Source organism: Schizophyllum commune (genome assembly GCF_000143185.2).
Source record: "Schizophyllum commune H4-8 unplaced genomic scaffold SCHCOscaffold_13, whole genome shotgun sequence".
Classification (NCBI taxonomy): domain Eukaryota; kingdom Fungi; phylum Basidiomycota; class Agaricomycetes; order Agaricales; family Schizophyllaceae; genus Schizophyllum; species Schizophyllum commune.
The window spans coordinates 838,139-861,077 of record NW_026089550.1 but is presented as its reverse complement, the minus strand read 5'-3'; the positions used below and the strand labels follow the sequence as shown (position 1 = coordinate 861,077).

The 22,939-nt window shown below is 58.3% G+C and overlaps 12 protein-coding genes across 12 annotated transcripts; 5 read left to right on the top strand and 7 right to left on the bottom strand.

Annotated features, from left to right (window-relative positions):
- Window positions 1-82: 82 nt before the first annotated feature.
- Window positions 83-1,770, bottom strand: SCHCODRAFT_02642070 (uncharacterized protein). The gene has a single exon (XM_050346260.1). The coding sequence runs from the start codon at window positions 1,692-1,694 to the stop codon at window positions 105-107; it is 1,590 nt and encodes a 529-aa protein (XP_050197713.1). The 5' UTR covers window positions 1,695-1,770; the 3' UTR covers window positions 83-104.
- A 121-nt stretch (window positions 1,771-1,891) lies between these two features.
- SCHCODRAFT_01262380 (uncharacterized protein) lies at window positions 1,892-2,363 on the bottom strand. Its single transcript, XM_050341343.1, has one exon. The coding sequence runs from the start codon at window positions 2,238-2,240 to the stop codon at window positions 1,965-1,967; it is 276 nt and encodes a 91-aa protein (XP_050197712.1). The 5' UTR covers window positions 2,241-2,363; the 3' UTR covers window positions 1,892-1,964.
- A 123-nt stretch (window positions 2,364-2,486) lies between these two features.
- SCHCODRAFT_01110525 (uncharacterized protein) lies at window positions 2,487-4,193 on the bottom strand (the record flags this gene model as incomplete). Its single annotated transcript, XM_003026057.2, has 2 exons — window positions 2,487-4,039; window positions 4,097-4,193. 2 exons carry the CDS (start codon window positions 4,191-4,193, stop codon window positions 2,487-2,489), a joined length of 1,650 nt encoding a protein of 549 aa, XP_003026103.1.
- A 411-nt stretch (window positions 4,194-4,604) lies between these two features.
- On the bottom strand, window positions 4,605-5,010 carry SCHCODRAFT_02456854 (uncharacterized protein; the record flags this gene model as incomplete). Its single annotated transcript, XM_050342581.1, has 3 exons — window positions 4,605-4,671; window positions 4,738-4,832; window positions 4,891-5,010. Coding segments are annotated over 3 exons (282 nt in total), but the record flags the coding sequence as incomplete, so codon positions are not given.
- A 377-nt stretch (window positions 5,011-5,387) lies between these two features.
- SCHCODRAFT_02642064 (uncharacterized protein) lies at window positions 5,388-5,952 on the bottom strand. Its single transcript, XM_050346259.1, has one exon. The coding sequence runs from the start codon at window positions 5,585-5,587 to the stop codon at window positions 5,432-5,434; it is 156 nt and encodes a 51-aa protein (XP_050197710.1). The 5' UTR covers window positions 5,588-5,952; the 3' UTR covers window positions 5,388-5,431.
- A 1,047-nt stretch (window positions 5,953-6,999) lies between these two features.
- On the bottom strand, window positions 7,000-7,996 carry SCHCODRAFT_02101315 (uncharacterized protein). The gene is made up of 2 exons (XM_050341795.1): window positions 7,405-7,996; window positions 7,000-7,342 (listed from the first exon to the last, which is right to left on the bottom strand). The coding sequence occupies exons 1-2, from the start codon at window positions 7,711-7,713 to the stop codon at window positions 7,112-7,114; spliced, it is 540 nt and encodes a 179-aa protein (XP_050197709.1). The 5' UTR covers window positions 7,714-7,996; the 3' UTR covers window positions 7,000-7,111.
- A 769-nt stretch (window positions 7,997-8,765) lies between these two features.
- SCHCODRAFT_02642057 (uncharacterized protein) lies at window positions 8,766-11,821 on the top strand. Its single transcript, XM_003025985.2, has 4 exons — window positions 8,766-9,620; window positions 9,679-10,658; window positions 10,713-11,238; window positions 11,293-11,821. Exons 1-4 carry the CDS (start codon window positions 8,870-8,872, stop codon window positions 11,400-11,402), a joined length of 2,367 nt encoding a protein of 788 aa, XP_003026031.1. The 5' UTR covers window positions 8,766-8,869; the 3' UTR covers window positions 11,403-11,821.
- Window positions 11,822-12,899: 1,078 nt separating this feature from the next.
- Window positions 12,900-14,864, top strand: SCHCODRAFT_02642051 (uncharacterized protein). Its single transcript, XM_050346258.1, has 2 exons — window positions 12,900-13,604; window positions 13,654-14,864. Exons 1-2 carry the CDS (start codon window positions 13,046-13,048, stop codon window positions 14,517-14,519), a joined length of 1,425 nt encoding a protein of 474 aa, XP_050197708.1. The 5' UTR covers window positions 12,900-13,045; the 3' UTR covers window positions 14,520-14,864.
- Window positions 14,864-16,400, top strand: SCHCODRAFT_02681358 (uncharacterized protein). The gene is made up of 2 exons (XM_050346738.1): window positions 14,864-15,896; window positions 15,952-16,400. Exons 1-2 carry the CDS (start codon window positions 15,300-15,302, stop codon window positions 16,267-16,269), a joined length of 915 nt encoding a protein of 304 aa, XP_050197707.1. The 5' UTR covers window positions 14,864-15,299; the 3' UTR covers window positions 16,270-16,400.
- Window positions 16,401-16,542: 142 nt separating this feature from the next.
- Window positions 16,543-17,049, top strand: SCHCODRAFT_01262355 (uncharacterized protein). Its single transcript, XM_050341342.1, has one exon. It carries the CDS (start codon window positions 16,685-16,687, stop codon window positions 16,943-16,945), a length of 261 nt encoding a protein of 86 aa, XP_050197706.1. The 5' UTR covers window positions 16,543-16,684; the 3' UTR covers window positions 16,946-17,049.
- A 307-nt stretch (window positions 17,050-17,356) lies between these two features.
- SCHCODRAFT_02693285 (uncharacterized protein) lies at window positions 17,357-18,638 on the top strand. Its single transcript, XM_050346850.1, has 2 exons — window positions 17,357-18,087; window positions 18,143-18,638. The coding sequence occupies exons 1-2, from the start codon at window positions 17,491-17,493 to the stop codon at window positions 18,458-18,460; spliced, it is 915 nt and encodes a 304-aa protein (XP_050197705.1). The 5' UTR covers window positions 17,357-17,490; the 3' UTR covers window positions 18,461-18,638.
- Window positions 18,532-22,701, bottom strand: SCHCODRAFT_02518018 (Dna2-domain-containing protein; the record flags this gene model as incomplete). The annotated part of the gene is made up of 10 exons (XM_003026058.2): window positions 18,532-18,909; window positions 18,965-19,262; window positions 19,315-19,590; window positions 19,840-19,961; window positions 20,011-20,967; window positions 21,023-21,574; window positions 21,621-22,054; window positions 22,100-22,184; window positions 22,232-22,306; window positions 22,354-22,701. The coding sequence occupies 10 exons, from the start codon at window positions 22,699-22,701 to the stop codon at window positions 18,532-18,534; spliced, it is 3,525 nt and encodes a 1,174-aa protein (XP_003026104.1).
- Between the last annotated feature and the right edge of the window lie 238 nt (window positions 22,702-22,939).

Sequence of the window (22,939 nt, the reverse complement as noted above, 5' to 3'; positions counted from 1 at the left end):
TTTCCTGTTTTGTTGGTGGCTCTTCATCAACTTTAACACAGTGTTATCAGGTTCTACGAGCCATCACTATCCAGATTATGCCCAAACAAGTCCCCGATCCATATCTACATACCTACGGTTCTCCCTCCGATCGTGATACGCTTCAGACTCAAGCATCTTCCAGCTGCCCGTACTGCCTGCGCCACCTTCCCCGCGTCAACTTCTTCTTCAGTCTCTTCAGCTGCTTCAGCCCCTACCACATCAGCTCTTCTTTGCTCCCATCCGACCAACAGCTCCTCCACCCCAGGGAACAGCGCCAGCCAGTGCGGCATCACCCGCTGCAGGACGTGTTGACCGACCACGAAGTCCTTCAACTGTACGTCCAGTTGCTTAACGAACGCGCATATTGGCAGCCGCCGCGCGCGCGGTCCTTGCGCCTGCGTTGCTACCGCTTGCAGCCATGCTACGGCCCCTTCACGCCCGGACAGCGCGAGTGTCAGGTGCGCTGGGCCCACGCTTCCGCGCGCCAGAGCGTCCAGCACCCGATTCACCGGCGCGTCGTGCTGACGACCCGCCCCATACCCGAAGTCCGCGCAAAGCTCCAGGTGCGTGAGGGAGGGGAGAGCTAGGTACTTGCCGCTGAGGAGGGCTTCGGGGAACGCGGACGGCGAGGTAGAGATCCCCTTGAGAGTGTGCAGATGAGGGAACGAAACGGGTAGATTCGTGACGCGATATATGGTCGCAGAGTCACCATATGGGTGCACAGTGTGGCTCAGGTCGACGCTTCGCAGTGTGGAGGCATGCATGACGAGGATATCCTTGAGCGCAGCGAAGCGGACGACGCAGTTGCGGAGGGTCAGGTTCTGGAGAGCGGGCATGTGAAGTCGACCGGGGGTGTTTGACTGGAAGTCCCCGAGTACGGCGTCCCAGAGCGGATCCGTGAGCGATAGGGTGCGGATAGTGATGGATGTCAGGGTTGGGCTCGTGAATGCGGAGCGAAGAAAAGGCGCAAAAGAGGGCTGGGCAAGGAAGGGGGAGTGGCAGATGGTGAAGTTGGTCAAGCGATGGGTGGCCTTCGCACCACTATCCGCTTTTTTCGACCCCTCCGAGTCACCGATACGCATTTTGTTGATCATTTGAGCCAGGCAATCCATGTTGGCATCCCAGCGGTCCATAGGTGCGTTGTCCGCATTGCTGGTATGCACATACCCGCCCCGCCTGATGCTAAGTACTTCGCACTTGCCATTCGTGACCAGGTCGTGCAGAAGTCCCGCAAGCAAGGAAACCCATTCGTCCACAGCCGTCGGCGGACAGGTCACATTATTGAGGTCAAGCTCAACCTCCCGCACCTGCTCCACCAGCGCAATGACGCGCGCCAGCACCCTCGTCTCTCGTACAGCCGCATACCCGATGTTCAGAACACATCGCAGGCAGTGGCAGGGCGTCAGATGCGCGGGAGAGAGCGACAGCCCATGCAGAATCGGCGCAATGCGCTGCCCGGAGATATCGATGGTCGGGAAGGCCTCGCAAGGGGCCTCGTACCGAGCATCGCACGGGACGTTGTACCGCTGAAGGTACGTGGGGATGGTGAGGCGGAGGAAGTCCTTGGAAGTGGCGCACAGGGAGAGGAGATCCTTGGGTGTGAGGTCGGGGTCCTGGGTGATGCGGATGAGAAGCTCGTTAGGGAGGTCGAGGAGGGCCGATGTCGAGAGCATTGTTCCGTTATGGGACGAGTGTCTCGAAACCTTCACGATGCGGAGGGCCGCTACGATCTATCGGATGAACGCGGCGCGATGCATGCCAACATTTGCTATTGTTTGCGACGATGGGGCCGCGATTGCACGTGGCGCTATAACCGATGTGGTCCCCCACTTTCTCGCTTGCATTTTCTTCAGTGCCCCCACCCATCTTTCCCTATCTCTCTTTTCCCTCACTCTCACACCAAGTATATTGATGAACGGGTATTCGGTGCATTAAAACGAGTATCAGGTAGCGAGGCTGGATACATACAAGATACGAAGCTCACAGCGGAACAACACCAAGCGCCTCACAACTCCCTCCGCTCGCGCACCTCTTCTACTCAATATAACGAACGTGTAGTGCAGTGTGGCTGCATATGCTATGATACGCTGGCGGATCGGGGAAGGGTGACAATAACATAAGTACGTACTCGTCGCGAACAGTCCGTATGTCGGTGTGAGTGGGCAAATATAAACAATGTGTGAAGTCTTCTCGGTCGCGTCCATGCACGGCGCGGGCATACACGGCAGGCAGGCGGCAGCATATACACAGCGGAGCCATACCGGCCACAAACGCTAGCGACATACCAGCGTCAGGCGCCATGCACGGCGCGCGGTCGTGAAAGGATTATTCCGAAAGTACCAGTAGCTCCCCGGTCCGTATGCCACCTGCAGTGGGTAATACATGTAGTCCATCCCTACCGTCGACAGCACCATCACCGCGCTCCGGGTCTTGCTGAGCATCGCGCGCGCACCACGGACAGCCGCTTAGTACACCTGCCGCTGCTGCCCCGGCCGCGGCGAGCTCGTGCTCAAGCGCGCCTGGCTCGAGTACGGGTCGAAGTCCATGCTCATCCCGTTCCCACTCTCCCGGCCATAGTAGTCGTTATGGTCCCGGTACGGGCCGGCCAAATTGTCCTGGCTCGCCGTCCACGCCGCGCTCTGGTTGTCGTGCTGCAGCGGCATGAACGCGCTCGAGTCGGAGTTGCGCATCGCGGCCCCGCGCGCGCCGCCCGCGTTCGGCGTCATCGTCATCGGGTAGCCCGTCTGGGGTGGCTGACGCGCGGCTGCGCGGCGGCGGCGGGAGACGCAGATGCCAATGACCGCACCGAGGATGCCCAACACGGCGATGCCAGCGATGACACCGCCCACGATGGCGCCGGTCGACGTGCCACCGCTCGAGCTTGAGCTGTTGCTGTCGCCCGTCGTTGAGCCATCGGCGGTGCCGCTCGCGGAGTCGAGGCGCTTCTTGTCGGGCAGCGCGGCGTTGTCGGCCGTAGCCTGCTGCTCAATCTTGCCGGAGCCAACGATGACCATCGTGCCGTTGCTGGGAATGCCATTCACGACGACGAAGAACAGCGTCGGGCCAGGCTGGAAGAGGTTCGGGTTTGGCGGGAGCTGCGAGACGTGCAGGGTGATCGAGCCGTCGTCCTCAACGGTGTACGTGTTGTTGAGCTGGAGGTAGCGCTGGCCCATGTTCATGGCGTGCGTGGTCCATCCGGGGCGGACGAGCGCGACCTTCGTGTTGTCCGCGGCATCGTTCGCAGAGCCCGAGTACGAGCTGGCGGGGATCTTCAAGTCGAAGTAGTCGCCGCCGTACGACAGGCTGGTCGGGACACCGCTGGGCTCGGGACGCGTCGTGGCAGAGAAGTAGTCAGGGTAGAAGTACTCGGCCCTGTACTCGGTCGGGTAGTAGGTGGTGAGGTTGACGTCGACGTTCGGGTTGGACCCGGCGATCATAACGGAGCCATCAGGCAGGAGGATGGCCGAGGAGTGGTACAAACGAGCGATATTCGAGGTCTGGAAGCCTGCGTTCGACCAGCGGCTGCCCTTGGGCGCATCGGGGTCGTAGATAGCGGGCGTGCCAGCGGGGCCGGAGGCAAGGGACATGCCGAAGGGCATCTGGGCGTAAGTCGGGGTCTCACCCGTCATCGTCGAGTATCCAGCCGTGCCGTTGACACCGCCGTTCACGACCAGGAGCTTGCCGGTGGGCAGGATGATGAACTGACCCATCGTGCGGCCTTCCAACATATCCTCGTCCTGCTCGTATTGGGGGTCAGAGCCATCCTGAGGTTCCGGCTCCAAGCGCTGGCAGTCCTTCGACGCCGGATACTCCCAGGTATTGATGAACGGCCAAGAGTAGTTACCCCAGCTCTCGTCCGGCATGTCCGAGCCTCCGCAGAACAGGACGGTCTGGCTGTAGTTGTTGTCCGGGGTCATGGGAAGCATAGCAACGGCACCAGAAGCAGGGTAGACACGCACAACCTGCCCTGGCATATCGGGGAGGTCGGTCTCGGTGTTCTTCTCATGATCCCAGAGAGCTGCAAGGGCACATCAGTATTCCCTCCGCATCGTAAGGGGCAGCAATCAAAACGCACTGGTCGAGTAGTTAGCCTGCACAAGCATCTTGCCAGACGCCATCAGATAGGTATGCGCATACGAATTCAGGCCAGACGTTTTGATCATGAAATCCATCGTCTGCGGTTCCTTTCCAGCCGTATTCGGGTAGTATTCATAGGTGCAATCCGCAGCACCGCCTTCGAACTCGGGATCTGTGTTTGGCCAGTTGCGATTGATGTACCCTCCGTTTGTGAAGCCGCCTATCAAGACGATAGTACCGTCACCGAGGGGCTCCGCGGCAGAATACCATCGACGCTTCTGCATGGCAAGCACGTCCGGGTCGTCGAACCATTGGCAAGAGGTATCGTCGAAGTTGTCCGAGGACGTGCAGGGGTTGAGCACGCGAATCGCGCGACCGCCATCGTAGTCCTGGTACAAGTCGTCGAAGGCGGCGGACCCCTCGTTGTTGAGCTGCGAGCCGACGTCGCCGCCCTTGGTGACGGCACCGTTGCCGCCGAACGTCGCAAACGAACCGTTGGGCAAGTGCATTCCAGACGCACAGAAAACGTTCGTTTTGACATCCATCACCTCTGCCGTACGCGCAGCAATGTCCCTAGAAGGAGAGGGGCGGGGCGCGCGTTAGCCGAAGCGCCCGAGGGAAAGGGACCCGATCACGCACCAGACTGCACCCCAGGCTGGGTGGCCGTTCACCTGCGCGGCGTTACCCTCCGCTTTGTCTAGGATATACACTTTCTCGGTGTTGCCCAGGAACATCTGGTGGCGCGGCGTTCATTTAGTGAACGCGTACTTCTCAGTCGATTCGTGTACTGACCATCATAGCGCTGACTTGGGTCTCCCCGGCCTCTTCAATGGTGCCTGCTTTGCCCGAGGCGGCGAGCGCGGGCGATGCGGCTGCCAGCCATAGGGCCGCCAGCGATATTGAGGGTAGCATGGGGTGTGGTGTTGTGAAGATGGAAATAAGACAGTAGATGTGAATATAACGAGGGACCTGGTCGCAATGAAAAGCTCGTCGAAGACGGCGCCGCCGGCGGGGGAGAGGCGCAAGAAAACGGGGAGGGCGGGAGAGACGGTGGAAGAAGGCGACAGCAGTCAGGGTCGGCAACCGCCTGTTTGGCCGTAATTGGCAACACCCCGCCGTCACGCTGCTCCGCACACATGTCACATTGTAACGGCGCTTTCTTCTGCGCCAACCCTGAGCGTGAGTTGGCGAAGCCAAATGAAGAACAAAAGGTTCGCGTCTCTTTCCCCGAGAAGACAGTATAGAGGCTTTCAAGGGCGTCTAGCGTTATGACCATCGTGCGCTGAACGGCGCTAAAGGGTAGCTTGCAGGTGCTGGGAATAGCTGGAGCTGGTCATGCGAGACGAATGATTCGCGCAGGGATTCCGAAGCCTCCGCTGAACATCAGAATTCCCGCCAACTTCCGGCGCTTGTCGGCGGTTGCACTGCCTTTCCAATGAGCCGCTGCCGACGCGAGGCCGAGGCAAACATAGAATGCGCGCGCAAACATAGGTCGGGGCGGCAAATTTAGTCCGGGCAACGTCCTTACGCGTGCTCGCGTCTGCCTGCGTAGCTCCAGATAGGACAAGGTGCGAAGAGGGGGCGTTTGGGGAAGGTACACGGGTTGGACGTGCCCAGACGAGCCTGGAACTGATGCAGGCGTATGTGGCTGCCGCGATACTTCCCGGAAAGTCAACTTTTGCTCGACACGTGCTACGCAACCAAATAGCCTCAAATATTGATATACACTGGACCGTGGCGAAGTTCTGCCTTTGACATCCTACAGCCGTTCTTCCGTGTCGCGATCTTTGAAGTGGCCGTCATGCTTACCAGACTATTACTCGAGCTCACTCTACCCATTATTCAGAATGTGATGCTCGGTCATGCTTTCCCTCGCGGACTTCAATCAAGGGTTCCCCACCAACTTCCACGCGGGCTGTGTATCTCCTTCAACCTCGCTTCTTTGTTCCGTCTCACTGCAGCCAGCTAAGCACTTGACTGGGTCAGCCAGTCTTTGTTTGAAGACCTCTGTAGCATTCTCCGAGCCATTCCATTCAGCGGTAAGTTAAGGCGTTTTCCACAGTCACTTTGACATTGCTCTGATTGTCTGCTGAGGTGAGCACCATCGAATCACCGCGTTCTTGCTACGGGAGGATGAAGGAGCTAGAAGATTGTGAACTTCATATTATATTCAGGCGCGCAACATGCTACCTTTGCGTGCTTACAAGTCTATCAGATATGTGCGTAGGAAGGCTGTGACGATGGACGTGTTCCATGCGAATATACCACTTGCAGGCAAATTTCTTGGACGCTCGCATCCGAAAGCGATGTTGTTCTGCGAGGGCAGCCGGATTCCATGTGCCATGCGCATATGTTTTACTAGCGGTCTTCGTCGATCCAGCTCGAATGCACGCACGAGACCTACTTTTCGCGATGCGGCTCGATACCCCATCTCGCGCAAGACCTCATCACCTGTCTCCTTCAGCAACCACTAGCGCGCGCGCGTAACAACTTCTCCAGGCCATAATATTGGAAGGTTGAGCGCCAGCCATTCATTTATTAATTTTTGTGCAGCGACCTCTGTTGTTCTCGTTCGCCTTCAGCCTTCTTATCTCTCCGCTCCCTCGCACCCTCCCACCAGCAGGAACTGAGATGTAGAAAGATCGACGCAGAGAGAAGAAACAACAACCAACTCACTTCACTCCTCCGGCTACAGAGTCACGCTCATCCCAATCCTGTGGCCCGTAATTCGCGATTGCAGCCAGAGGTACGTGGGGATCTTGGCGCTGCCGTGTGGGTGCTGGCGTCATGTCCTCTCCCCCTCGCCCTCTCTCATCTCGGCCACGGCTCCCACGACATCTCGGGTATCCTGCACGCTCTCTCCCAAGCCCCCTCGTCCTCAAACACCTATCCGCAACTACGCTCGACTCGAAAGGTAGAGAAAGCGACCAAGGCAGCGAGGCCCGACTCGGAAGGTGAAGAGGAAACGCATGGACAGGCTTATGAATCCTCGCTCGGGCGGCCACTTGATCACCTAATCATCCCAATAACCACAGTCTCCCTCTTTATTCTTCGCTCCTCCGCATCTTGCACCAAGGGCTGGGCGAGCAGGCGTGAGGTGAGCATCGTGAAAACGCGATGGCTGTTCTAGGGGGGAGTAAGCGTGTGTTTGACCGGAGCCCCTACTTACCAGTAGGACTCGCCTAGCCCCTAGAGCGCTCGCGTTTGATTCTACTGCGCCCTCTCTCCCTCGTTGACGCCAGCGCTGCCGCGACATTTATCACCATGAGCGACGGGTTTTCTCTTCAAGTTCATTGGCCAACATACTTCCTTAATTTGTATGAGGACATCATACGGGACTACCGTGAGGTCGACCAGATTTGACCTGTCGATGAGGATAAATGGCCCTCTACCGTCTACGCGCGGGAATCCGACACTCATAAGAGTCGCTGCCAGCATCTGACCACAAGGCCGTAGTAACCATTGATATTGCCAGAGTGAACAGCGTATATACGACACCAGCAGCGCACTGTAGACTGTTCGTAGCTTCGGAAAGCTAGCGGATCTCCGCACAAGACGAGCTCGCGCGGAACAAGGACGAGATGAGGAAGAGCGAAGGGACATGAGGACTTTCATCGGGGTGGTGTGCGGAGAACCGTTTAGCTGAGCGGAGAGCCATTTAGCGCCGCAGTTGAGGTGGACGTAACTTGGATGGCTCCTTCAGCGTTATCGATAGGGTATAGAGTTCGCAATCGGATTTGGCGGAATACTGTTGACGAAGGTGTACGTCCATCGCTAGGAGCCGGAAGCGAGCTTGTTGAGAGCAGGTATTCGTACACGAGAAGAGGGGACAGCGAAGAAGGCACCACCAATTGCAAGTTTCTGTGCATTCAGGTGCTGACATTCGGCGTACTCTAGGTCGATCCATTGCGCTTTGAAGGTGCAAAGATATGGTATAGACGAGACACCTGAGCCAGCAGAGGAAGGTACGCGATGTGATGTGGTTGGTGCAAAAACAAGATGTGATCCCAACCAAACGATAGATTGAGTAGACGACTGTCACGAGTCCCTAAACGGGTACCAGACCTCTGACGAGACCGCTCTGGTTCTCTTTAGCGCCCACTGCAACTGCATAAATGCCTCGGCGCTGTATACAGTCAATATAGAGGAGGCAGTCACACGAGCCAATCGGGGGATCGGGCTTACACCTGGCAGGAACGTCGCCAACACCGTGGGTGTCTGACAGAAGTCACAGGTCGTCGAAGGAGGCCAATGGCAGGAAGACGGGGTTCTGAGTTCAGTCCGCAAGTGACTACAGAAGAGACGTGAGTCATTGAGCGCTGTCCTGAGATTTGTCGTAGAGGAGGAGCGGAGATGACAGGAGGAGGACGAGGAGGGTATCGATCAGTGACGAGGAATACTCCCGTTGAACTTGGCGAAGAGCAGAATATTGGTTGACTATCGAGTTTTCTGTCGTGAGTCGCTGCGAGGGTATCGTTGCTCTTCCCCTGCTTCGCTGCGCAGATATAGCTCACAAGCAGCTGCTGCGAAGTCCTTCCAGAGACCGGGATGAGTGACGGAGCCTGAGAACGAAGAGTGACGAAAATGCGGGGCTCCGGTCTTGCCGCTCGGCATCGGCGCGGAGTGGCGGAACAAACCGGCGCAAGCAAATACCGATTTGCTATGATCGTTGCTTGAATCCAACTCCCACCATTGGGCCGTGGCCGCCGTCGTGCTCGACGCCGACGAAGAAATAGAAGACCTGAAGCCACCATAGTCCCCTCCCCCCACGATGAGCGGCGGCGCCCCGCGTCCAGCCGTGCCCGCTGGCATGAGATCGTTCCAAAAGCTCTACAGCGCGGCCCTTACCCCCCGCTCCCGGGTCCGCTCAAACTCGCTCTACACGTCGGCGGGCCATACCCCATATCCCTCTGGCTTTCCCCCGGGGTACTACGCTCCTTATCCCCCCAGCAGTAGCAACGGCGCTGGCGGATCCGGCGGAGGTGGCGCCTACACCAACGGCTCCTCCTTCTTCGATTCACCCCCTCCGCCGGCGCCGCGCATCTCGACGAGCCGGCTGAAGGGCGAGTCACAGACCTCGCACTCTTCGCACGGCCAGTCGTCACAGTCGACGCAATCGTCGCAGGCGTCTCACCAGCATGCGCCGTACTCCTTGGCTCTAACGTCACCGCACAATCAGCACGGCACGCATACGCTACTTCCGACTGCGAACTCGCTCAGTAGCTCATATGCGGCCTCCTATGACCCCACGTCCTGCTCATTACAAGGCGGACACCCGGATGAGGCCGAGTTCGTAACTGGACGGAGACGAAGGCGAAAGGGTCACAAGTATCATTTCGATCTGGCCGCATACGGCATGCCCAAACGACGCTGTGGATCGAGCAGTCCTCGCGATGGGTACCTCCGACCCAGCGGGGAGCCGTATACCGACTTGTCAGTCCAGGTCGGCGAGGACGCGTACTTTCTTCGCGACAACGCAATGGGAGTTGCTGACGGCGTTGGCGGGTGGGCTCGGGTGAAAGGTGCGCGTATATTTGGGTGACATACATGCGAGCTACACGCTGATCATCTATCATTTAGACCTGCCACCCCTACCGCCGTCCTCGCCAACGCCGAGTGCCTTATTCTCCCGCCGCTTGATGCACTTCTGCTCCGACGAAATTGCGCATACACTTGCCGGGCGCAACGAGGACGTGTCCGACAAGTCTTCGCGCTCACCTTCAGTCATCGCCCCGGAACCGTCACATCCTAAACCCACTCCCCTGCTCTCACGCGCGACGTCACCATATTCCTGGCCCTGGAAGGACACGCACGCGCACACACCCTCGCCTCTCCGCTTCGAAGTGAACGGCGAAATGGCGGAGTCAGCGACGACACGTCAGGATGCTGCTACAGCCCCCGATATCCGCGTGGACGATTCATATCGGGATCCCGAGCGCGATGATAACGAGGCGCTCTCGGATTCGGAGGGGTCCGAGTATGACGAGGAGCTGGAGGATGCGCTGGATGTGCTACAGATCCTGCAGAGGGCATATGATAACACGCTGAGGGAGCACGTTGTCACGGTGCCCGCGACGGGTGCGCCAGCGGGGCCGGAAGCAGGTGTTTCTGCGTCGGCGGAGCAGGCGGGCGAGGAGCCAGCGAAGGAGCCGGAGCGAATACCACTGCTATCGGGCTCATCGACGGCGCTTATCGCGGTGCTGGAGCAGTTGCCCGCGCCGCCGTCAGCCTCCGCACCATCTGCGACAGGATGGTCGTCTCGGGCGCCATCTGCGGCACCGTCCCGCGATTCGAGCCGGGTGCGATCGCCCTCGATCATGCGCGAGCTGTCGAAGACGGCCGATGTCGCTGAGGCTCGCGACAGGCGGCAGAGCACGTCTGTTCTCGATCACCTTCCTGCGTGGACGTCGATGCATGAAGACGCTGAAGATGCCCACCTGCGCTCAGTGGCGGGTCGCGAGCCAGTCGCGACAGTCAAGATTGCGCATGTGGGTGACTGTATGGGTATGCTGATCCGCGAGGACGAGATCGTGTGGCGGACGGAGGAGATGTGGTGGAATGTGGGTGTTATCCCAATCTGCTTTGCTCATCGTGTCGCTGACTCTTCATTGCAGTACAATACACCCGTCCAGCTTCGCCCTCAGCACTCCGAGCTGGTCGCTATTCCTACCGATCCGTCTCAGCCTGCGACGCCTGCGCCCTCGACCAAGCCGGGCTCGGACAACGATGCGCCGCCCACTCCCGCACAAGTCTTCGAGGTCCCCGTGCAAGAGGACGATATCCTGATCCTCGCCAGCGATGGGCTCAGCGACAATCTTTGGGACGAGGATGTACTGGAGGAGGTCGCGCGCTGGCGGGCTTTTGCGCAGGGCTCTGATGCTTCGGGGTCGCTTCCGCGCGACTCTTCGTCGTCGCGCGATGCCTCCAATTTGCGCCGCCGGACGCTCGCGGGCATGCTGAGCGAGGCGCTGTGCCAGCGCGCGCGGCGTGTCAGTGAGATGAGGGCAGGTGGACGGGGGCTGCATGTGATTGGGGCTGAAGGGGAGACGCGCGAGAAGAAAGAGGAGATGGAGACGCCGTTCTCGAGGCGGGCGAGGGAGCAGCGGAAGCCGTTTGCGGGTGGGCTGGGGAAGAGGGATGGTGAGTGGCCGCAGCTCGCACCAGTTAGTGTGGTTATGCTCACGCACCGTGCAGATATCTCGGTGATCGTCGCTGTCATCTCGCGCTCGCACCGTCGGGGGCGGGCAGCGAAGCCGCAGGCGCGGGGCCGGTCCGCGGATGTGAGGCAGGGGTTGGCGCCGTAGGTGTCGTCGACCTGTGTAAAGTGACCTATTTATGCAAGCAATCCTAACCAAACTACCTGTACTCATACTCTTCCTCCGTCTTCCTCGACCAAATCTTACCTCAACACTATCGACATCTCTTTCTCGACTATATCGCACGTCTTACCTCTCTCCTCGCATAGCCTAGTCCCGCCTCCTACACATCGAGTGCTTAGTATCTATGAGTAGTTCCCTGTAGCCATCGTCTCGAGCGTTGCTCTTTAGAGCATCGTGTCGTGCGATGCTCACTTGAGCATCGTGAATAGTCCCCCGTAGCATCGCGCCGAATTTCAGTTTTTGGACGATCATCTTGGATAGTAGATGGATGGAGGATGTATATGTTGCCCTTGACCTTGTACAGTAGATGACCTGCTAGATGATTATGAGTGTGCTGAGCTGAGCTTGCGAGTCTGACTGCAAGGGAGATCGAAATGGGGTGCCTTGGCGGCTGTATGGTACCGCCGTTTGCTATGCCAAACCAATGTGAAGCTCGCCATCGACTCGGTTATACGCCTGTTAGTCCATCTCGATAATGATAGGACACCGGAAGAGGTTGTGAAGCGAACGACGTCGATACAACCTACAGGGAAGTTGCGAAAACCAATTTTTTTCCTCTGGGACAAGCATAGCGCTCGCATCCCCTTTCCCTCGTTTGATGAGGCACTTTGTCTTGCCTGGCTGCCATTGACATGGTATCGAACTTAGGCCCGCGAGGGTCCCCAGTCGTGATGTTCGACAGGGCGCATGGCACGTGACTATCGCGTGCACGGACTTGTTATTCCCCTTTTGGGACTACGCGTCTCTTGTCTTCTTCCCCCATTGGACGACTTGGATTGCAAGGTGCGTGATGAGACCCTCTGTAGCTATCCTTCCTAACACTCTTGGTAAAATCCACTGGTCCCCGTCGATGTTTACTCGTACACTTCGCTTCATACTCCCGCTGAATGACAGCAACTTATAGACATTCCTATAGGCAACGGTCTCTGATACTACTGCCACTTCCGCGGGCTCACATTCGATTGGCTTTCCACAAATTGCAGTCAAGTCCTGCGAGGGCCGCGATGTAGCGACTCAACTCACAAGGATGGCCCTGCTTGAACTCGAAGTCCATTATAACTGTCCACGTGGCCAACGTAGCGGAGAAATTGCAAACCGCGCCACGGGCCAGATCACCGAGACATTGCGGGCGATGGCAGTGCTCCAGCCGTTCCGAGTCGAGAAACAAGTCGATAAAGCTCCGTGCCGATGATCTCATGGGCACCACTGGCCGGCTGCACACTGCCCCCGTTCTACTGTATAGGATCAAGTTGATTGAATTCACCATGAACACTCCGAGCGGTCGTTCTGCTTCTCTTCCCGAACGTTCTTCATCTCCTTCTCCACCATGCCCAAACGCTACATCAGCCACTCGCAGCAGACGCCGGCGTCGCAGGACCTGCCCCTCGTCGAGCGCGACATTCGGACGACGTTCATCGCGAGCGTCGATCGGGTCCTGAGGAATACGCCGGACCCGAAGGTGAAGCAGAGCCCGGGAGTGTACGTTGGTATCGCAGGTCAGGATCCGTATGCTCACCATCCCTCGCACGTCGTTGACGGCAGTCGCTCAAGGTACTATACTCATGAACATGCACCTCCGCGCACTGCCCCGAGAGCTCAAGCTCGGGCACACGCATGAGGACCTCTTGTCTTTCAACGATGCCTATCTCGCCTCCGCACTCAAGCTCTTCCCGACCGCTTTGACCAAACCCACCTCCCCCTCGCGCTGTTCCTTCCTAGAGACACCCATCGGCCTCGCCACCCTCATCGTTGAGCACGCCCACGACGAGAGCCTTCCCTGGCGCGCCGCGCTCGACCTTATCCGCGGCGCCGTCCATGACGTTCTCGTGGAGTCGTCTATCGCGGACGATGACGGCTGCGAAGTGCTCTACGGGCGCGCAGGCCTGCTCTACGCGCTGATTCGCCTCCGATTGCTCTTCGAGAACGCGTCGGTGACGCCGGTCTCGCGCGCGGTGCACGATGCGCAGATCACCGCGGACAGCACGCTCGAGCGGATCATGGACTCCATCCTCGCGCACGGGCGGTACGGCGCGAAGACGTACGCGGCCGAGGTCTCGTCTGCCGCCGCGCCGCCCCTGATGTGGTCGTGGTGCGGGAAGCGCTATCTCGGTGGCGCGCACGGCGTGGGTGAGTGTCCGTGTTATCCCTTCGCCTATTCACTCATTCGACTCCACAGCCGGCATTCTCCATATGCTTCTCCAGTGCCCGCCGCACCTCCTTTCGCCTGACGCTTGCGCCGACGTGTGGGCGACCATCGCCTGGTTGCTCCGTCTGCAGGATAAAGACGGTAACTGGCGGACCAAAGCACCCAACCTCGACGCCGCATTCGACAAGAACGAGCTCATCCAGTGGTGTCACGGCGCGCCAGGCATCTTGATGCTGCTCTGCCGTTCTCTTCGCCATCCATCCGCGAGCCGGTACAATCACATACTGCCGGAGCTCACGCATGCGATAGACAAGGCGACGTCGCTGATCTATCGCCATGGGCTGCTGAGGAAGGGCTTGGGAGCATGTCACGGCGTTGCGGGCTCTGTCTTCGCGCTCTTGACCTGCGCAAGGCTGTACCTCCACCCTCCACCTGCGTGGACGAAAGGCAAGACCCCAGCCTACGCTAGCCACACCCGCGTCGACAGCGGCGATCTCAGCGACGGCAGTGCCTCGCCAACGCCACGGACTTCGCCTACCACGCCGCCCACCGCCACCTTCGCCGCCGCTACGCACACTCCCCTCCCCACGCCGCTTGCCACCCTCGCCGACCATCCGTCCCTACTCTCTTCGCCGCTCCCGACGCCCATTATCGGGGAGTTGGACGACCTGGAGGCGAAGGGACGCAAAGCTCTCTACCGGGCCGTCCATCTCGCGCACCTGGTGCTCTCGCCGGAGGTGTTCGCGAAGATGTTTGTGCCCGATCGCCCACATAGCCTGTACGAAGGGCTAGCGGGTATGTGCTGCGCGTGGGCGGCAGTGTTGGCCGCTCTGAGAGGGTGCGGGGCGAAGGAGGGGTGTTGGGGGATGCCTGGATATGATGATTTGATGTTATGAGAGGTGGGAGGTGGGGGGTCGGCAGGGAAGCCTTGGACGGTTGGACGCTGAGTACTTAGGACCGCACTGAATTGACTTGATACGGAACCATTTGGGGTTGGATGCCCGGCTGACATACACTTTGATGATACTCACAGTCGACATACACTTTGGGACCTTGTGGACATGATGGCGATACTCACCTCGCAATATAGGAATGTACACTAGTAGCTACTTACGATACATAGATGATAGAACCGACGTGCCCGGGAAATAATTGATGATCTGGATCGCCGCCTTCTATGGCAAACATGAACATCGTTTGTTTGCCCTGGGAGGAAACGCGATCAAACACTTGCCTTGACCCGGACTATGACTGACGAATTCGAAGCAAGCATTGCGCGAGTGCTGTCCTTCTCAATTTCTGAATATTCCTTTTCTCAACAAAACACTGTCAGGCCGAACTCTGCAGTTCAGCATACACGGTTCAAACGTGTCGGTACGGCTACCGATGGCATCTACCCTCGCTCGATGCACAATGCTTGATGTTGCTCATACGACCTCGCCGACGGCTGACATGCTCAGGACGGACTCTATGCGACATACGCAACTGGCTGTCTACCCTGCGACGCGCGGCTTACGCTGAGCCCATCCTCGGTTATCTACAACCGAGAGAATTACTACACGTCACCTGTGCCGAAGACAGAATTGCCTGGAACAGCGAGGGACTTCAATTGCGTATATATACCGACCCGGTGTTCTTCAAGAGTCTCACAGACCCCTTACGACCTACAAGCAATCATGCCTTCGCTCTCGGCCGTACAGCAGTACAACAACTCCGTCTCTTCCTCCGCGAAAACCCCTGTTGGCGTCTTCGTCGGCGGCACCTCTGGCATTGGCCGGGGTATGGCCCGCGCCTTCGCCCGCCACCACAAGGGCAACGCGCGCCTCATCATCATCGGGCGCAACAAGGCCGCAGCGGACGCGCTCATCGCCTCCCTCCCCGCCCCCGCCAACCAGCTTTCCGAGTTCATCCCCTGCGAGGCGAGCCTTATGCGCAATATCGACGCCACATGCGAGCAGCTCGCCAAGCGCGACGTTGACAAGATCAACTACCTCGTCCTGACGGTCGGCGAGTTCAACACGGTCACGGGCGAGAAGACGGAGGAGGGCGTTAGCAAGCTCTTCGCGCCGATGTTCTTCGGGCGCTTCCGGTGGATAGAGAACCTGGGTCCCGCACTGGATAGGGCGGCGGAGGCCGGAGAGGAGGCAAAGGTCATGTCGGTCGCGCGGGCGGGCAAGGGGGGCCCCGTCGACTGGGATGATTTGGACTTCACAAAGAACGTGATTCGGCGACTCCCATCGGAGGTCCCCACAATGCAGGACTTGATGTTGCAGGTTAGCATCGACGATCTGGACAGAACTCGTGGATCGGGATTGACAATCACTTCAGGGCTTCGCGAAGAGACATCCTAAAGTGGCATTCTCGCATTCATACCCAGGCGCAGTGTTCACACCACTCTTCACTCGGTCAAAATCCTGGGTCGTCAGGCTCCTCGGGTACCTTCTGACGCCTCTCTTCTGGCTCATCTCCATCTCCGAGGACCAGAGCGGCGAGTACATGATGTACGGCGTCTACCGCAGCCCACTGGGATTCAGCAGCGTGGGCGAACGGGGCGATGTCGTTCAAGGTTACGAGGGCACCGACGAGGAGGTCGAGAAGTTGTGGAACTATGCATATTCGAGGCCAAATGTGCCGTACAAGAATTGAGATGTAATGTACAATGCGAGTCCGTATCATGGTGACCATTACCTATATCCAGATAAATCCGGTATAAGTAGAGTATGTGCCATTGACGAGGTCATGGAGAATAGGCCGGCCCTTCAAAAGACCCTCCTCCGCTCGCACCCTCATCTTCTTAACAGGGCGAGAGCCGGCGATGTTCTCCTTCGTCGGAGTGTCCGGCTCCTGCGGTGTAGCATCCTCTGCTGTTCGCTTTCCGGGTGATTTGCCCGCTGCGTTGAAGAGTAGCGCATGCTCCGTATCCGCGCCAGGCGCGAGCGGCAGAATCCATCCCTTGCCTTCCATCAAGGTAAAGAACTCCTTGAGGAGGGGTGTCGTCTGCAACGTCTTGCGCGAGCCGATTCTGAGCCGAAGATGACCAGCTTCGCTCGAGCGCGCGTGAATGAGACATTCATGCGTCGCCAGTCCTTTGGGCACCACTAGCCGGCTGCACACTGCCCCCGTTCTACTGTATAGGATCAAGTTGATTGAATTCACCTTGAACACTCCGAGCGGTCGTTCTGCTTCTCTTCCCGAACGTTCTTCATCTCCTCCACCACCATGCCCAAACGCTACATCAGCCACTCGCAGCAGACGCCGGCGTCGCAGGACCTGCCCCTTGTCGAGCGCGACATTCGGACGACGTTCATCGCGAGCTAGATGATAGAACCGACTCGCCCGGGAAATGATTAATGATCTGGATCACCTTTTATGGCTAACTTGGATATCGTTTGTTTGCCCGAGGAGGAAATGCGATCACACACTTTCCTTGACCCGGACCCACGACTGACGAACTCGAAGCAAGCATGGAGCGAAAATTCTCCCTCTCTTTTGCTGGATATCTCTTTCGTCAACAAAACTCTGTTGTGCCGAACTCTGCAGCTCAGCATCCACGCTTCAAATGCGTCGGTACGACTACCGATGGCACCTATCTCCGCTCGATGTAGAATCTCTCGCGATGCTTGATGTTGCTCACACGACCTCGCCGACGGTTGGCATGCCCTGGACGGACCCTATGCGACCCACGCAAGCTGGCTGTTTATGGCTTGAACACCCGCGACGCGCGACAAACGCGCACGCATCCTCGGTTAGTTCCAACCGAGAGAAACACTACACGTCACCTGTGCCGAAGACAGAATTACCTGTATATATACCACCCCGGTGCTTTTCAAGTCTCACAGCTAAACCCCTTTCGACCTACAAGCAATCATGCCTTCGCTCTCGGCCGTACAGCAGTACAACAACTCCGTCTCTTCCTCCGCGAAAATCCCTGTTGGCGTCTTCGTCGGCGGCACCTCTGGCATTGGCCGGGGTATGGCCCGCGCCTTCGCCCGCCACCACAAGGGCAACGCGCGCCTCATCATCATCGGGCGCAACAAGGCCGCAGCGGACGCGCTCATCGCCTCCTTCCCCGCCCCCGCCAACCAGCTTTCCGAGTTCATCCCCTGCGAGGCGAGCCTTATGCGCAATATCGATGCCGCATGCGAGCAGCTCGCCAAGCGCGACGTCGACAAGATCAACTACCTCGTCCTGACAGTCGGCGAGTTCACAACGGTCACGGCCGAGAAAACGGAGGAGGGCGTCAGCAAGCTCTTCGCGCCGATGTTCTTCGGGCGCTTCCGGTGGATAGAGAACCTGGGTCCCGCACTGGATAGGGCGGCGGAGGCTGGAGAGGAGGCAAAGGTCATGTCGGTCGCGCGGGCGGGCAAGGGGGGCCCCGTCGATTGGGACGATCTGGACTTCACGAAGAACGCGGTTCGGCGACTCCCATCGGAGATGCCCACAATGCAGGACTTGATGTTGCAGGTCAGCATCGACGATATGAACAGAACTCGTGGATTGGGATTGACAATCACTTCAGGGCTTCGCTAAAAGACATCCCAAAGTGGCATTCTCGCATTCACACCCGGGCGCGGTGTTCACACCACTCTTCACTCGATCAAAATCCTGGGTTATCAGCCTCATTGGGTACCTCCTTACGCCTCTCATCTGGCTCATCTCCACCTCCGAGGACCAGTGCGGCGAGTACATGATGTACGGCGTCTACCGCAGCCCGCTGGGCTACAGCAGCGTGGGCGAGCGGGGCGACGTCGTCCAAGGTTACGAGGGCACCGACGAGGAGATCGAGAGGTTGTGGAACTTTGCATATTCGAGGCCGAATGTGCCGTACAAGAATTGAGATGTAGTGTACAATCCGAGTCCGTATCCTGATGTCCATGCCTTGTATCCAGACAGATGCAGTATACCATACTATGTGCCATTGACGAGGTCGTGGAGGATAGGCCGGCCCTTCAAGAGACCCTCCTCCGCTCGCAACCTGATCTTCTTGATCGGGCGAGAGCCCGCGACGTTCTCCTTCGTCGGAGTGTCTGGCTCCTGCGGTGTAGCATCTTCGGCCGTCCGCTTTCCGGACGACTTGCCCACTGCGTTGAACAGCAGCAGCGCATGCTCCGTATCCGCGCCAGGCGCGAGCGGCAGAATCCATCCATTGCTTTCCATCAAGGTGAAGAACTCCTTGAGGAGGGGTGTCGTTTGCAATGTTTTGCGCGAGCCGAAGATGACCAACTTTGCTCGAGCGCGCGTGAAGGAGACGTTCATGCGCCGCCAGTCCTTGACGAGGTCGCCAACCTGAAGGTGAGGATGAGCCATGCATCATCAAACAGAGACAGGGAGAACAGCGCACCTGCTCGGCGTCGTTCGAGCGGACCATCGAGATGATGATACAGTCCTTGTCACGACCTTGGCTTCGGTCGGCTGTCAGAATCTCGATGCCATCGTGCCCTTGCAGGTGGTGGCTGAGGAGCTTGATCTGCTGCCGATAGAGCGAGAGAATGCCGATCTGTTCTTCGCGAACGCCTGAGCGCAGGAGCGTCTGAGTGAGCTGATAGACCAGTGACGCCTCTGTCTCGTTCTGCACGAGGTCGCCGACGCGCGAATCGTGCGCAGGAATGCCATCCGTGTCAACGAAGACGGCTTTACAGCTGCAGTGGAAATCAGCCGACAAGATTATAGCGGACTCCATTGTAGACGAACCTTTCCGCAACCAGTGCTCTTAGCCAACATTGCTGCGCGCTCTGCTCGTTATCATGCAGGCCGTCGACGAACGAGGTATCCGGCAGAACCAGGGATCGATTTGCGACTTCCTCGTTGCCACAGTGTAGACGGTTCGAGTAGATGAGGGTGTTAGACAACGTCATGATGTCGCTGTTCATGCGGTACTGATATGTGAGGTCGACGACGGCTTCCGGGTGTGCGTCCGATAGGCGTCTGAAGAGGGAGATCTCCAGACCGCCTTTGCGCGCAGGTGCACTACGAACCTGTGAGTGGTTAGCTATGTGCATGACGATGTGAGCCTGGAAAGCGCACTAAGGGAGGCAACTGGAAGTGGTCGCCGACTAGAACAAACTTATCGGCAGAGCGTAGGGGCCCGAGGCAAGTAGGCAATGTGATCTGAGAAGCCTCATCGACAATACAGTAGTCGAATTTCCTTCGACTGAACACAGGACTGGAAAAGAACTGTCAGCGTACACCACGATCATACGCAGAAGTATCGCTCACTGGTCGATGGACAAGCAAGTCGTCGCCACGACCGGCGGATTCATCAGCTGAAATTCGAGCTGCTCTATCGTCGTCGGGGCACGCTTCGCAGACAAGGTGAACTCCCGGACGTCGGGGTGTACCTTCGAACCCGTCAGCTATTATCCAACCACGTCAGCAATGAGAGCCCACCTTGTCCAAATTGCCCAGCCGCAAGATCCCAAAGTCACAGTCGTCCTTCAGTTTCCGCAGGATCGTGTCCACCGCGGAATGCGTGTACGACGTCAGCAGGACGCTCTTCCCCATGCTGACCAGCACGCGAATGAGCGCTGCGATAACGGTCGTCTTCCCCGTGCCCGGCATGCCGAGCAACAAGGCGTAGTCCTCCGCAGCCAGCACGCGCTGCAGCGCCTCTTGCTGGTTCGCGTTGAGGTTGACGCAGTAGGACGCGACCTCAGGCGGCAGGTGGAAACCCTCGATGAAGCGCGGCGGCTGCAGGTCGACGACGAGGCGGAGGCGCGCAGTATCGCCCTCGGCGTAGAACAGCTGCGCGAGATTATCGCGCACGCGGCCCATGCCGCTAAATAGCTCGTCGCGGTCGATGCGGAAGACGATGGGGTCGATGAGGGTGTTGGAGTCGTTCAGGAGGGTCAACCGCGTGCGCAGCATGCTGCAGTCGAGCTCGTGGTCGACGCCGAGGATGACTTCGTGCGGCGTGAGGTGGAGAATGAAGCCGCGCGCGAGGGCGAGGAGGTGCGGCTCGATGGAGACGGTGATGGCGTCGCCGACGGACATGTGGCCGTTCAGGAGGGAGCCGGTGGACGAGTCTGCGAGGCGGGAGAAGCGGTAGGTGAAGCTGTGAATCCTGTTGGCGGCGGCGGTGTCGTGCTTGGAGAAGACGGAGGGCCCGTCAGAGGCGACGAAGGACTCGTCGAGTACCATGTTGCTGAAGCAGCGACCCGCCTTCTCGCGCTCTGCGGCGCCCATGGTCCATAGCTCCTTTCGGAAGCGCACGAGATCTTGCTCCTCCAGCGCAATGAGTGCTTCCCACTTCTTGAAGAACTCAGTTTGCGTAGCGGTGAGATGACCGGTCTTCAGCTCGTAGGTGTCAGCGATCGGTGATGTGGTGTCGGTGACGTTTTCTACAGCCTGGTTGAGAGCGTATCAGACCAGATGAAGCCAAGGACAAAGGAATGAAGCTCACCTTGCGGTACAACATGCAAGTATCCAGCGCATAGCACCGCTTGCAAACACGCTCATCGTCAATGGTGGGCGGAAGGAAGGCCTCCTCGACAGGTGCCTCCTCCTCGCATGCCGTCTGACGCTTCGGAACACGCATACGTCGCATCATATAAGCCGCCATCTCGTTCCGCGCCGACAATAGCCCACGAATCTCATGATGATTGGAGGGCACGTTGACGACCTCGTCATGCTGCGTATAGTACAGCAAGCCCGAGGGAACCTCGACACCGTACCGCTCCGCCGCCAGGAGACAGTACAGCATCGTCTGCGCGCGATGCTCCAGGACGGCGGTCGTGCGCCCGGTCTTGATCTCGAAGGGCTTGGGTCCGCGTTTGAGGTTGGCCTTATCGGTGGAGGTCTTGCGTTCGGAGATGACGGCGTCTATGGTAGCGTCGAGCTTGCCCTTCAGGCCGTACGTGGGCGACCAAATATCCTCTTCGATGTCGAAGATGCGGGCGATGGCGAGCAGCTTCTTCTCTTGCTTGTCACGCGTATCGGTGAGCTCTGCTTCGTCCTGTCGAAGTATCAGACACTGTGCAGGGCGAGCGAAGGTGCTTTACCTTGGGCATGTCAGCGATGTAACGCTGGGAGAAGGCACGCAGACCTGCGGCGCGCTTGTGCAGCTCGCCCTTGGCCGTTTCGATTGTCGCGTCGATTTTGACAAGCTCGCCCAGGCCATTGTGCACGACCTCGTCGATTCGCTCCTCGAACCACTTGTCATCCCACCGTGACGCTCGGAAACATGACTGCATGACCTCGTGCAGCATGTTTCCCCACACCAGCGCGGGGGTCACGTCTGATGAAGAGCGCACGAGCGACGAGAGAAGGGGCTTGCGGCGGCACTGCGGCGCGTTGGCGATTGCGGTAGCGGTCATGAGGATGTCAGGGTGGTGGATGAGGAGGTTGCGTGTAGAGGTGATGATGATTTGGGAGGTGAGGCGAGAGGAAGAGGCGGGAAGAAGCTCAAATTGACCGAGGATGTTCAAAATGTCGCCTAAAATACGTTAGAGAGGGATAGGTAGCCTTGGATGTGGGTTACCTGAGCGAATGTCCATGAAGCGCCAGTGGTCGCGCAGTAGTACGGAGCGTAGTTCATCGGTACCATCGACGCGGACCACTAAGCTCTGGGAGAAATAAGCAGAAAGTCATGGCTGATGACTGCATTGCGTACCTTACAGTCAAAGTCATCCGTTATGGACTCTACCACACATCGTGTACATGGATCCCGCAGGAATCGCGACGCAGGCTGGACGATGTCAGCTACCCTAATTACAGTACATCACAGGCTCATACCTCCACAATTGGCCCTTCTGCTTTGACTTTCTTGGGGGAAAGCATATCCGACACGTTGTCCAGATCCCAGTCGTCACATCCGGCCAGGAAATCGCCCATATCAAAGTCAGTGGCAGTCGCATGGCGCTTCCGAGTCGGCGTAATGGGGGCCCTGCTAGCAAGGGGGCTAAGAAGAAGAGCTCTAGCCTTCTCGGGTGATTCGACGCGTCGGCGCTTTGCTGGTGACCTCCTCTTCACTGGGGATGCGTCCGGTGAAGGTTGCGCGCTCCAGAAGGACTCGTCTAGATCAGATATCAAGCCAGCCATGAAGGCATCTTCCTCCTCTTTCGTGGGTTTCGCAGCTGACATCTGTAGCTTCAATCGTGGCTGCAAGGGACAATGGGGGCTGGAGACAAGCGACGCGTCGTCCAGAAGCGGAAATTACGACAGTCCGCGACGCGATCAATAGTCACGTGCTACGCGTCTTGTTGAACATTGTGGACCCATGCGCACCTACACGATCACTGTTGTTTGCAGAACTTGGCGAGGAAGGCAGTCAAGGTATCAAGACCACCTAAGGTACTTTGAGAAGGACAGAGACTACCTT

Excerpts from the sequence above, each read along its gene's own strand:
- SCHCODRAFT_02642051 (XM_050346258.1), top strand. The coding sequence starts at position 13,046 with ATGCACCTCCGCGCACTGCCCCGAGAGCTCAAGCTCGGGCACACGCAT. Across the intron at positions 13,605-13,653 it reads CGGTGGCGCGCACGGCGTGG|CCGGCATTCTCCATATGCTT; the intron begins GTGAGTGTCCGT and ends TCGACTCCACAG.
- SCHCODRAFT_01262380 (XM_050341343.1), bottom strand. The coding sequence starts at position 2,240 with ATGCCCGCGCCGTGCATGGACGCGACCGAGAAGACTTCACACATTGTT.
- SCHCODRAFT_02642064 (XM_050346259.1), bottom strand. The coding sequence starts at position 5,587 with ATGTTTGCGCGCGCATTCTATGTTTGCCTCGGCCTCGCGTCGGCAGCG.
- SCHCODRAFT_02642070 (XM_050346260.1), bottom strand. The coding sequence starts at position 1,694 with ATGCTCTCGACATCGGCCCTCCTCGACCTCCCTAACGAGCTTCTCATC.
- SCHCODRAFT_02681358 (XM_050346738.1), top strand. The coding sequence starts at position 15,300 with ATGCCTTCGCTCTCGGCCGTACAGCAGTACAACAACTCCGTCTCTTCC. Across the intron at positions 15,897-15,951 it reads TGCAGGACTTGATGTTGCAG|GGCTTCGCGAAGAGACATCC; the intron begins GTTAGCATCGAC and ends CAATCACTTCAG.
- SCHCODRAFT_01262355 (XM_050341342.1), top strand. The coding sequence starts at position 16,685 with ATGAGACATTCATGCGTCGCCAGTCCTTTGGGCACCACTAGCCGGCTG.
- SCHCODRAFT_02101315 (XM_050341795.1), bottom strand. The coding sequence starts at position 7,713 with ATGAAAGTCCTCATGTCCCTTCGCTCTTCCTCATCTCGTCCTTGTTCC. Across the intron at positions 7,343-7,404 it reads TCCTCATACAAATTAAGGAA|CGCTGGCGTCAACGAGGGAG; the intron begins GTATGTTGGCCA and ends ATGTCGCGGCAG.
- SCHCODRAFT_02642057 (XM_003025985.2), top strand. The coding sequence starts at position 8,870 with ATGAGCGGCGGCGCCCCGCGTCCAGCCGTGCCCGCTGGCATGAGATCG. Across the intron at positions 9,621-9,678 it reads CGGGTGGGCTCGGGTGAAAG|ACCTGCCACCCCTACCGCCG; the intron begins GTGCGCGTATAT and ends TCTATCATTTAG. Across the intron at positions 11,239-11,292 it reads TGGGCTGGGGAAGAGGGATG|ATATCTCGGTGATCGTCGCT; the intron begins GTGAGTGGCCGC and ends CGCACCGTGCAG.
- SCHCODRAFT_02693285 (XM_050346850.1), top strand. The coding sequence starts at position 17,491 with ATGCCTTCGCTCTCGGCCGTACAGCAGTACAACAACTCCGTCTCTTCC. Across the intron at positions 18,088-18,142 it reads TGCAGGACTTGATGTTGCAG|GGCTTCGCTAAAAGACATCC; the intron begins GTCAGCATCGAC and ends CAATCACTTCAG.